This window comes from Mytilus trossulus, chromosome 7 (genome assembly GCF_036588685.1).
Source record: "Mytilus trossulus isolate FHL-02 chromosome 7, PNRI_Mtr1.1.1.hap1, whole genome shotgun sequence".
Classification (NCBI taxonomy): domain Eukaryota; kingdom Metazoa; phylum Mollusca; class Bivalvia; order Mytilida; family Mytilidae; genus Mytilus; species Mytilus trossulus.
The window spans coordinates 76,223,459-76,237,160 of record NC_086379.1 but is presented as its reverse complement, the minus strand read 5'-3'; the positions used below and the strand labels follow the sequence as shown (position 1 = coordinate 76,237,160).

The 13,702-nt window shown below is 34.2% G+C and overlaps 1 protein-coding gene across 1 annotated transcript in view; it reads left to right on the top strand.

Annotated features, from left to right (window-relative positions):
- Positions 1-2,124: 2,124 nt before the first annotated feature.
- LOC134725834 (enoyl-CoA delta isomerase 1, mitochondrial-like) overlaps positions 2,125-13,702 on the top strand; it is a 40,503-nt gene continuing 28,925 nt past the window's right edge. Inside the window, exon 1 of the mRNA XM_063590050.1 lies at positions 2,125-2,271. Within this exon, the coding sequence (XP_063446120.1) occupies positions 2,151-2,271 (121 nt within the window). The 5' untranslated portion in view covers positions 2,125-2,150. The remainder of the gene's footprint in view (positions 2,272-13,702) is intronic.

Sequence of the window (13,702 nt, the reverse complement as noted above, 5' to 3'; positions counted from 1 at the left end):
GTCTCTGAGTCTCTTCAGTATCGTGGTCTTATAACAGATATTTCAGTGCTTCATTCAAACATTGGTATTTGATAGTTAACCCCGTTCCTTGTTGTTTTAAAGTAAAGGGACAGTAAACATGTAGATGGGCTATGTCGCAGATTGTGCTCAATTTTTGTCATACAACTGCCAGAATATCGAAACAAATAATGCATTTATCTCATTTATTTGAAATATACTAATTGAATTCTTTCAAAATGGATGAACATTTGTATATAAAATAAACATAAAATCTGTGAAAAAAATGTCTAAAATTTGTCTTAAAATGATCAAATATCGATTCTTCTCCGTAGATTTTTCTTAAAAAACTACATATGCTGTTGACCAGTAATATTTCAAATGATTAATGAGCTAAAGGCATTTTTTTTCGATTTTCAGCTGTAGTTAATCGAGCCAAAGTTGTATGAATTTTTTATTGAAATCGGTGACAAAACCCATATACTGAAACTTGACCTTAACATGAGGAAGTTGTGAATTAAGGTTTTCCAAGTACAAACGTTCTGATGGATTCTTCCGAGTATTATTTTATAACAGCAGTTCATCATTAGTAATGACTGTTTTGTTCAAATTTTAACCCGCTTTCGTATATTTCATTTTAACACTGAACCATAGTCAACTTTGTCTTATCAGTTCTCAATTTCATAAAGTAGTCTGGAAAAAAGTAAAATCACAAAAATACCGACTGAATGTGAGGAAAATTCACATGAAACGGAAAGTCCCCAATCAAATGGCAAAACCAAAAGCCCAAACACATCAGACGAACGAATAACAACTCTCATTTTCCTGACTTGGTACAGGCATTTTCTTATGTAGAAAATGATGGATTAAACCTGGTTTTATAACTAGCTAAACCTCTCGGTGACTTGTATGACAGTGGTAATTAAGCTATTCAATAGAGAAGCATGGCGTTACGAAAGGTCATAGTCTCAGTTTCTGTATATATGGTATAGTTTACACATGGCTGTGGTATTTCCACGATATTACATTATTTAAAGGAATACCAGGAGAAATTGATAAAGATTTGGCTCAGAGAATTGCCGGTTACGGCAAAGATTTGTTTACTCCTTGGTAACGGTTGATAAAATCTTGATCTGATTTCCAAAGGGAAATATTATAGTACGAGTGATAGATGAATACTTTTATTCTAGACTTTAGACTCATGATATGAAAAAATGTATATAAAACTTGAAAAAAAAACTTGAACAGTATATGTTGAAAATGTAATGAATTTTGATTTGCATAGAACTTGTTATGTAATCGAAATTCAGATAGAACTTGTTTAGCAAAACAATTACAATGCACCTTTTTTTCCCTAACATATATACCAGAGACATGTCAGTATACATATACTGACGCAACTGGCTAGATTATTTGCTATCGGAAGTGTCAAGACTCCGCTGTTAAATTACAGCAATTGTTTCTTTAATTTAAGTTAGATTTAACACTGTGTCCATACATGTCCTTCTGTAGACCTTGTTTCTCTGCTTTTTATGCATGAAATAACGTTTCCGTGTCACGGTCAACTAGCACGGTATTGACGTCACGCTTCTACGCGATTTGACCCAGTTTCCGCTGTAATTTTTATGTACCCCATACACTAACCCGACTAATTCGAGTAATCCATACCCCAAATGAGGCAATATATTTTCCATGTATACTACCTGGACGTAAAGCACAGGCGCTTGTGTAAATGATGCAGATATTATTATTATTTTTTTCAAAGTTTATCATTGAAATATCATAGTTTTTTTTATATTTATAATACATGTTTTTTATATTTATAATACATATCTATTTATAATACTATCTAAACTTGGTTTAGATCAGGTTAATTAGTGTAAATGTGTATTAATGTGTTTTTTTATTATGTTTTTTGTCTTAATGTACTTTAATCATTCTAATCATTTTCTGTGCTTTATTTTGTAATTCATTCATTTGATTGTATACTCCGCTCAAATTTTGGGCACCTTGATTGGTTAATAAAATTATCTTATCTTATCTTATCTTATCTATCACTTCAAGCACTACCTAGTTTCGAGTGATTTAAACGACTCAGAGAAAACCCCCAATTTTACTTTCCATAATGGGACATAATAAATAATTCACAAGGAATGATGACCCATTATTCATTTGGCGTCTCCGGAAACTTAGTAAAATTCCCATACCGAGAAATATATTATCACACACTTCTACTGGAACCTTTCTTACAGGTACCAGACATACAAATAATGGGTAAGTTCAAAGATTGTACTTCAGAAATTCTTTTCAGTTGCAAATATGTTTAAAAAGGCCCCAACACAAATAAAAGGGTAAACTTCAATGAGACATTAACACAGGCTCTAAGTGTTTTTGATTTACCCTGATCATGCTGAGCCTGATAGATACATTTGATCAGTTATTGTCAACAATCAATCAGTGACCGCTATTAGACATCAACAATCAGAACACACCTGACACTATAATTTAAAAATTGAGTCAAAACTATTTGTTGAAATAACTAAAACTTAAGTTGTGCATTCTTAAAATAATAATATCAAATATGATAATATAGGTCTTTAGTCTTTAGTAAGTGTCCCAAATGACACTGTAAACACTTGTGTACGTAATTTCCTCTTTTGTAGTTTCTTCACATATGTAATTTTCACTCATGTACTTAATTGAAATGGTGGCTGCTGCTTAAAAAATTTTGACTTAATTTTGATTTAGAATTATAGTGTTTTTTGCTGTATAGTGTTTTTGAATCTACCAGACTCCGTTAAATAATTTTCCAGATGGCACAATATCTCATTTCGATTGTCTCTATTAATGTCTTCTTCATCAATTCCTAGTAAGGTGTCTAAATCCATGCGTATTTCCTGTTATAAAGTAAATAGATGTTCTCATCCTCTCTCTAGCCTCCTCATAGTTAGAACAATGTAAAAGGTAGTGTTCTACAGTTTCTGGCTCTCCACAGGAACAGTTTTTGTCTGATGATGGTATGATTTTAGATTTATAATCATTTAGATCACAATAACCTGTTCTCAAACTAGTAATAATTGAAAACGACCATTTGGATGGTAAATCTTTTGGTATTTTTTGACAAACTTTTTGATGATAGTTATAATAATTTATGCCACGTTGACTTGATTCCCATTGGTTCTGCCATTTTCTTAAAACACTTTCTCTTGCTGAACGTTTTATATCCTGCCTGGTTACTTCTGATGGTTCTTCTATTTTTTCAGCTTCTTTAGCTCCTTTTTTGGCCAGTGAATCAGCAATGTCATTTCCTTGGATATCAGCATGACCAGGTGTCCATTCAAAATTTAATGGAATTCCATTCATCTTTAATGCTTTCATGTTTTTCTTAATTTCTCTTATGACTTTGATGTAATTTTCTGATTTCCAGTTTAAAGTTAAAATTCCAATTGAGGTCTGACTATCTGAAAAAAGTGTAATTGAGTCTGTGTTTTGTCTGTTTTCTGATATTAAAAAGTGGTCAACAACAAGTTTAATGGTGATCAGTTCTCCGAGTAGTATTGATCCTTTTTTGGATACAGCTTTACTAATTTCAATTTGTGGTTGATTATTTGATGGAAAAATGACAGCACCTGCTCCTACAGGGCCAGGACTACCAAGACAGGACCCATCAGTAAATGCTATACATGAGTTTGCTGGAAGATGACTTAGTTTTTCCATTATTATGTGTTTTCCAACATTTTTTTGGTCTGTTGATCTTGATTTGGAATTTCCAAGGTTTTTCCAATAATCTGGAGGAGATTCAATATATCTTTGTAACCCATTAAACTGAAATTCTGCTTCTATACCATTTACATCAACACCTGTACATACCTTCATGTCTTCTGCCTGAAGAATCATTTTTCCCACTGGAGATACATATTTTTCAGGGATGTCAATTGTTTTCCAATCATCCAGGATTTGTTTTATTGGAATGGAGATATCATACGAGTTAATTTTTGCAAGTGTACCAGTTGCAATTTCTACTCTACGCAGATGTATTGGTAGGATTCCAGAAACTACTTCCAAAGTCTCTACACTTGATGTTGGGGTAACATTAAGGCATATAACTAATCCCTTTCGTTGAATTTTGTTCAGTTTGTCTGTTATATTGGTTTCACAGGACTGCCAAACACTACTTGCATATTCTAAGGTGGAAAGGACAATACTTTGGTAAATTTGAAGTAGAGTTTTTGTAGAAACTTTTGCAACTCCTTTGATCATTCTAAGTAGGCTAATTGCTTTATGTGCCTTTTGTTCCACATTTTCGATGTGTTTGAGAAATGATAGTTTTTCATCTAACGTGACTCCTAATATTTTTGGATTACAGTTATATTTTAGCAATTTAACTTCTAGTTGTAAATTCATTTTCTTTATTGGTCCATGCCTTGAAAATATACAATATTCTGTTTTCTCAATACTCAAATTAATTCTCCATTTTTTGGTCCAATCCTGGATTATGTTAAGATCCTTTTGTACCAGTTTCTCCATGTCATTCAAGTTCTTTCCATTTATCCATACTGTACCATCATCAGCAAATTTACACTTTTTACATGATAGGTTAGCAAAGATGTCTTTGATAAAGATATTAAAAAGAAGTGGAGCTATAACTGATCCTTGTGGGAGACCTATTTTGGTCATATATATATGTCTCTGATATAATTTATACTCTTTAATCCGACGCACGCTCTGAAAAGTTTGCCTATATAGACATGGAACGTTTGTAAATTGTTATATTTTTTCAAACAGAAAATTAACAAATCAGTCAGTATGATGTCTTGTACAGGACCGCAATAATCCTATACCATTTATTAGGCCGGGTCATTTTTTTACCGGGTCATTTAATTTTTGCTGAGACAACTTAAAGTGTTGGAAATATGCAAGATTATAGTTCTGCTACAGAAACAAAACATATAGCTATAGAATGAGTATAGATAAAAAATAATTTTTGGTTACAAAAATAAAAAATAAAAAACTGGCTGCCAGGTCTTTAAAACTTTCTCATGTTATGAGAAACCAACTATTAATTTTCCATGGCCCAACCGGAAATGAACTGAATCCAGGTCTGTTCACCCAAAAAATGTTCACTCCAATTCAACATGTTCAAGTTCGCCCCCTTTCACTTTCACACCCTACACATTCTTACCAAAAGTCAGTTTGCACCCGATATGTTTGATTTTGTTTATTATGAAAACAATGATAAAATATTTATAGCAATACTATTACTGCCCAATTAATATACTAGCCAAAACTTAATTTTTATTTTTGCCTTTCTTATTTTGTGTTGTCATTTTTAAAACTCTTCTGCAGCCATAGGTCTTTTAAAGTTCTTAACCACTATCTGCTTTGTCTGCTGTGTGTGAATAGGTACTTTCTTCATGTCATTGACCATCTTAGTTCCAATTTTTTTCACACAATTGGTGTCATGTCGTGATGATTCTACGACTAGGATGTTCAGGTCCCTATAATAATTTACATAGAAGTGTTATCCTTTACCATCAAAGAGTTCAGGTTTTGGCAATCAGTAACAAAAAAGAAAGACTAGATACATTTAGGACAGTGGTTTATATTGCCATACAAGCTAAAGCAATGATAAGGTGTTATAAACAGACACAATTTAAGTTAAGATTTTATTCCAAGTCATTAACTATGAAACCCTTCTGAAAGTGTTACTGCATCTTGACTGAAACCCCTCAGATATAAAAACATACATCTAATACATGTGACATATCACATTCAACCAGATTAAACATTACATCTTGGAACAGTATATCTAACAATATATAATGTTCCTGGTTACATGTATGCGCTTGCGTATGTAAAAAATGTATGTAAACAGACATTCTCGCTATCAACATCAACATGATGATATAAGGAATCTTATATTAATTGTTCAGACAAGATGGGATTTAATTTATATCCCATTACAATGCATTCCAATTTTTAAATTTTAATCACTGCTCGCGTTTCAGCAGTATGTAAATAAGCTTATAAGAAGACAATCATCCTTTGCAGCAGCAAGGCTTTGTGTCGGACCATCGGACTGTCAGATGCACGGACTGTCAGATTGTCAGACTATCTGACTGTTGGACTACTGGACTGTTGGAATATCGGGGTGTCAATTATAGCTACGCTATTGAGTCCAAAACTTGTACAACAAGGTAGCCATTAAAGAACTAAACTGTCTATTTAGTCACAATAGAAATGTTCATTGTTTAGGATGGGGCCATTTTTACTAGTTAGTAAACCTACTCCTTTATTCAAAGGAAAATGCATAAGCATTTAGCATGCCAAAAAAAAATGTACTCTGAACTTACTGGATTAGCAAAACACACTGATTCTGACATGGAATTTTGATCGCTAAATTATCTAATATGGTCAATAGAGATTTTTTTTTTATTTATTTACATCAAGTTTATTTTGCAATTTATGACAGTGCAAGATTTCGTTATAAAAATAATGAGATGTGATATGATTGCCAATGACACAACTATCAATCATAGTTCAAATGAAATGGATGTAGTTCCTCTTTTTAGCTCACATGGCCCGAAGGGCCAAGTGAGCTTTTCTCATCACTTGGCATCCGTTGTCCATGGTCGTTGTCGTCGTTAACTTTTACAAAAATCTTCTCCTCTGAAACTACTAGGCCAAATTGGACCAAACTTGGCTACATTCATCATTGGGGTATCTAGTTTAAAAAAATGTGTGGCGTGACCCGCCAAACTAACCAAGATGGCCGCCATGGCTAAAAATAGAACATAGGGGTAAAATGCAGTTTTTGGCTTATAACTCAAAAACCAAAGCATTTAGAGCAAATCTGACAGGGAAAAAATGTTTATCAGGTCAAGATCTATCTGCCCTGAAATTTTCAGATGAATCAGACAATCCGTTATTAGGTTGCTGCCCCTGAATTGGTAATTTTAGGGAAATTTTGCTGTTTTTGGTTATTATCTTGAATATTGTTATAGATAGAGATAAACTGTAAACAGCAATAATGTTCAGCAAAGTAAGATATACAAATAAGTCAACATGACCAAAATGGTCAGTTGACCCCTTTAGGAGTTATTGCCCTTTAAAGTCAATTTTTAACAATTTTTCGTATATCTTAGTAATCTTTTACAAAAATCTTCTTCTCTGAACTACAGGGCCAAATTAATCCAAAATTGGCCGCAATCATCTTTGGGGTATCTCGTTTAAAAAATGTGTGGCGTGACCCGCCAAACTAACCAAGATGGCCGCCATGGCTAAAAATAGAACATAGGGGTAAAACGCAGTTTTTTGCTTATAACTCAAAAACCAAAGCATTTACAGCAAATCTGACATGGGGGTAAAATTGTTAAGTAGGTCATAATCTATCTGCCCTGAAATTTTCAGATGAATCAGAGAACCCGTTGTTGGGTTGCTGTCCCTGAATTGGTAATTTTAAGGAAATTTTGCTGTTTTTGGTTAATAACTTGAATATTATTACAGATAGAGATAAACTGTAAACAGCAGTAAGGTTCAGCAAAGTAAGATTTACAAATAAGTCAACATGACCAAAATGGTCAGTTGACCCTTTTAGGAGTTATTGCCATTTAAAGTCAATTTTTAATTATTTTTCGTAATTTTTTTATATCTTTTACAAAAATCTTCTCCTCTGAAACTGCTGGGCCAAATTAATCCAAACTTGGCCACAATCATCCCTGGGGTATCTAGTTTAAAAAATGTGTGGCTTGACCCGCCAAACCAACCAAGATGGCCGCCATGGCTAAAAATAGAACATAGGGGCGAAATGCAGCTTGTGGCTTATAACTCAAAAACCAAAGCATTTAGAGCAAATCTGACATGGTAAAATTGTTTATCAGGTCAAGATCTATCTGCCCTGAAATTTAATTTAATTAAATTTTGCTGTCCCTGAATTGGTAATTTTAAGGAAATTTTGCTGTTTTTGGTTGTTATCTTGAATATTATTATAGATAGAGATAAACTGTAAACAGCAATAATGTTCAGCAAAGTAAGTTATTGTCCTCTATAGTCAATTTTAAACAATTTTCATAAAATTTGTAAATTTTTACTACCGGTAACATTTTCCACAGAAACTACTGGGCCAAGTTGATTATAGATAGTGATAATTGTAAGCAGCAAGAATGTTCAGTAAAGTAAGATGTACAAACATATCACCATCACCAAAACATAATTTTGTCTTGAATCCATCTGCTTCCTTTGTTAAATATTCACATAGACCAAGGTGAGCGACACAGGCTCTTTAGAGCCTCTAGTTAGCTTTTCTCATCACTTGGCATTCGCCGTCAGTCATCGTTGTTAACATTTTACTTTCTTTAACTTCTTCAAATGTTCTTCTAGAGAACCACTGAATGGAACGAAACCAAACATGGTATCGTGAAGGAAACAAAAGTTCTAAGGTGTATTTTTGTATTGCAGTAGCCACATTCATGTATAAAGTAACAACAACAAAAGAATGACGTTACAATTAAAGTTCCTTACCGACGTCCGCAGGACGTCACGTTAAAGTTCGTGGGTTTCTCAACATTCTCCGGGGCCGCAGAAAGTGTCTCAAATATACGGAATAAATTAAATGAATTGTTCTAGAACAGAATGAACTTTTACGAATAAATGAAATGAAATATTTCTTCTAAAATTAATGTCTCATATAAATTAAATAATTTAAATTAACTGTCACTTCACTTGAATATAATTGAAAAATGTCACTTTAAACACTCTCTGATTTTCTCTACGGCATCTGTCTTGGCTCTTCGCTGATATCTTTGCGTCTGTGTAGTAATTGAGTCGGATTCACAAATCTCCAAAGGATATAACTTGACAATTGGTCTGTTTAGTTTAGAGTTAGATGTTCGGACCGTCGCAGATCGCACAAGGTTATCGTTTCCGTATGTAAGTTCTTCAATTACACCGAGTTTCCACGTCGTACGTGGAGAATTATCATCATATATCTGGACTACATCTCCTTGTTTTACACTTTGATTGTTATTTCCAGACACTCGGTGAAATTCACGTAAGGAGGTCAAATACTCGTGTTTCCATCTTGCTAAAAATTGTTCAATAAGACGGAATCTCCTTTTCGCTTGATCATTCATAGTTTCGTGATTGGTTGTTAAATCGGCACTATAACTGTCTGTTTCATCTGTATATAACGGATACGGGAAAGATTTAATTTGTCTTCCATACAATAGATGCGACGGGGTAAGCGGCTCTGGATCGGCAATGTCCGACGACATGACGATATATAGGTAAGCGGTCTATTGTTAAGGTTAGCTTCAATTTCCACCACTAATGTCTGTAACAGAGGTTAATCTATACATGCGCGTCCAAGAATCTTTTTTAGACAATTTTTAGTTAGTCCAACCAGTCTTTCCCAAAATCCGCCGTACCATGGAGCACGTTTTGGTATGAATTTCCATGTGGTTCCAAATTGGCACAATTTGTCATGTAAAGATTTAGAGTTTGTTAACTTTCGTATTTCCTCCACGGCGGCAACAAATGTTGTAGCATTGTCCGATATCATAACTCTTGGTTTCGATTTCCTGCTTATGAATCTACGAAAAGCTAGCATGAACGATTTTTCAGTCATATCTGGAACTATTTCAAGATGAATAGCTCGAGTATTGGCACATGTAAACAAACATATATACACTTTTCGAAGTAGTCCATCGTCTCCTTTGATGTTAAGCGCACCACTGAAATCGACGCCTGATATAGTAAATGGTTCTTCGGACGATAATCTATCTTTTGGTAGAGGTGGAGGATCTGGTGCTTTGTATGCAACTCCTGTTACTTTTCGACAACTAACGCATTTTCGAATTACGCATCCAACTTCTTGTCGTGCTGAAGGTATCCAATATTTTTGCCTCAAATAAGTTACGGTAGCTCCTATGCCGGAATGTAAATTTTCAATGTGAATATCATTTATAAGTAGTTTTGTTAATCTATGCTTTGTTGGTATTAAATACGGGAATTTTGCATTCTCTGGAAGTGGTGCGTTATTAATGCGTCCACCACATCGTATTAATCCGTCTTTGTCCAGATACAAACGTAATTGACGTATCAAACTATGCGTTGACTTTGTACATAAGCTTTCAAAAACGTCACTGTATCTTTCGTGTTGCACAGCTTTAATTAACTTCATTGTTGCATTATGTATATCATGTGGTGTTAGATATGTTGTGGTCAGTCTTCTAGTATTAGGAGCTGTATTACGGCAGTTATCTATGAATTTCTGTACGTAACCTAAGATACGCGCGGTTTTGTTGAATGAATGGTATCTATCAACGTTGATTATGTTCAATACGTTGTTCTTCGTCCGTATAATGTCATCTTGCGTTTCTTGATTCTCATAGTCCTTACAAGTTGTGGTCATCACTTTATTGTCGATTTGAAATTCATTCGGCCATTGTTTCTCGTTTGTTAACCAGTCCGGACCATGCATCCATAGTTTGTTATTTTTCAATTGTTCATACGATAAACCACGTGATAATAAATCAGCAGGGTTGTGTTCTGTAGGGCAATATTTCCAGCTATGTTCACATGTGAGCTCTTTGATTTCGATAACTCTGTTTGCTATAAAGGTTTTAAGTTGCTTCCTTGAAGATATCCAGTGTAAAATAATTTGACTGTCGCTCCATAGTACACACTTTTTAACGTTCCGTAAACTTGACATTATATGTGACGTTAACCGTCCTCCGACTAATGCTGCCATAAGTTCAAGTTGTGGTATAGTCAACTTTTTCAAAGGTGCCACTCTATTTTTAGCCATGACAAAGTTAGACTCTTCCCCTTTTACTAAGTACACACAAGCGCCGTACGCTACTGCGCTTGCATCAGTAAATACATGTAAGGTATGTTCATCGGCAGTGTCCATATTTTCAAAGTAACGTCTCGAAAATTCAATCTCTGTGCATTTTTTCAAGTCTTGATCGATAGAATGCCACTGCGGTCTAATTGCATCAGGTATTTGTTCGTCCCACCCTAGTTTCTGTGTCCATAAATCCTGCAATAGTATCTTGCTACGCACTGTAACTGGGCTTAGAATTCCAAGTGGGTCGTAGATTTTTGACGATCTTCTTAGTATTTCTCGTTTTGTGATTTGATAATCTGGTAGCATAGACAATGGTTGGAATCCAAAACTAACACGGTCATCTTTGGTGTTCCATCGTAATCCTAAAACTTTAATACGTTTAACGTTTTGAGATGTAGCTAAATCGTTAAGTGCTGTACAATTCGATGCCCATGAACGTAAGTTGAATCCACCTTTGGTCATCAGTGTTCTTGACTCTTCATAAAACTTCAATAGTTCAGTTGTGTTGTCGAAGCCTGCAATTATGTTGTCTACGTATAATCCATCTATGAGTGTTTCAGATGTATGACTAGACTGTTCACGTAAATGCTTTAATAAGGTCGCATTCAATATAAAAGGTGAACACGTTGTGCCGAATAGGATAGCTTTAAAGCGGTAAGTAATCAACTTTGATGTAGGGTCTGTTGAGTCCTTTAGCCAGAAAAATCTCGTCATATCTCTGTCTTTCTCGTCTAGCGTGATTTGAAGAAACGCCTTCTCTATATCGGTGACAACAGCATATCTATTCTCTCTAAATCGCATCAAAAGTGTTGATATGTCATTTAAGATCGGGGGTTCTTTCCGCAAACAATCATTCAGACTAGGCATGTCTTGTGATCGACGACAGCTACAGTCATAAACAATACGGATGGGTGTCGTTGCTGAATCTTTCTTGACTGAATGGTGAGGGATATAATGCGCATGTTCTGTGCTTGTTGTTGGGTTGTCTATGCGTTCAATAAAACCTCTCTTTTCCTGGTCGTTTTATATAATCTCACCATATTTTCTAAGTAAAAACGGATCGTTGCTGAGTCTTTGTACTACATTTTCTGTTCTGCGTCTAGCTATATCGATGTTGGACGGAAGTGGTTCATGGTCGTCTTTCCATGGAAGTTTTGCTGTGTATTTACAAGTATTGGCATCGTACGATATATTTGTAGATATGAAGTTTTCCAAATATTCTGCGTTTGATTTATCCTTATTCTGAGGTGTTATTCCTAATGACTCGATTTTCCAGAAGTTTTCTAAATCATATTCCTCTTCTTTGTGTCCAATTAAAATGTTCATCATTGAAGTAGTTCCTTCTGTTGATTTCTGTGTCGGGCCGGATAGCAAATACCCTATTCTTGACTTGACTGCAGTAGGACCATTGCCTCGTATTATCATAAAAGAATTGCAACATACAATTGAAAAAGAAGCAGAAAAACGTGTAGAGGACCAAACCTACCATGCAGAGACGAAAACCAAGGATACAAAACTACATGTAGAAAGTGCCGAAGAAGATAATCACACACAAACCGAAAGAATATCTGAAAAGAAAAACAGTGAGAAAAATGAGCCCGACAGAAGCAATAATAATATAAAATCTTATGCTGGTGTGAGAAATCCAACTTTAAGGAAGGAAAACAGCCACCACAGGGATACCTATGATTTATTGATGATAGGCTCTTCGATTATCAAAGACATTGACGGCAAAAGATTGTACAAAAATAGAAAAGTTAAAGTTACCACTCTACACGACAAAACAGTGTTTGGAGCAATTCAGTATATCAAATCGTTTAGAGATAAAGCAAAACATATAATGTTCCAAATAGGCTCCAATGATATAGAACAGAAAACACCGGACGAGGTTATCGAAGAAGTAGAAGAACTAGTCAGAGTGACACAAAGATATAACCCAGATGCAACAATCACTTTTGGTGAAATACTGCCACGTTTTTTGAGTGACAGATATTATGCTAAGTTTTTCAATGAACACCGCCTTATTTTTAATGTTCAATTGTATAAATTATGTAAAGATTTAGATTTACATTTTGTAAGGTATGATTTCATTCAGCCTGATTATTTTGTAGATGGAATACATATTAAAGGTCATGGCATTCCAATTATGGTTATGTCCATTAAAAGAGTACTCAATACACTACTAAATGTAAAGTTATGGGAAAACAATGAATATAACACAAAAACAAATCATGTAAGAAACAATGGTACACCTAATTATCAAATGCCAAATTCAATAACAAACAGAAAGCAGAGAGATCATCAAGCTTTTGAGCAGAAATCTCATTTTAATAACCCTATACATGTAGGGAGTGAAAGTGCTATGAATGGCAGAAATAAAATTGTAAATATGATGGAGCTCATGTTACAGGAAATGAGAACGGGTCAGTGGTAATATGTCTGAATGTTTAGAAGAAAAATCTAGTCTATTGATATATAACCGGTATATGTTTACCGCCATATGTACTTTTTATATGTTTTGATTACAAACTGATTTTTTTATGTCAGTGATAAATATGTATGAATAATTAGAAGAAAAATGTATAGTTTATTGATATATTGCTTACCGGTATATGTTTACCGCCATATGTACTTTTCATATGTTCTGATTACAAACTGATTTTTTATGTCAATGGAAAATATGTATGAATCATTAGAAGAAAAATGTATAGTTTATTGATATATTGCTTACTGGTATATGTTTACCGCCTTATGGAATTTTCATATGTCCTGTTACAAACTGATTTTCTATATATAGAACTAAAACACAAATGGGAGGTGTACATGTAAAATAAATTCAAAAGAAAAGCTTTTTTA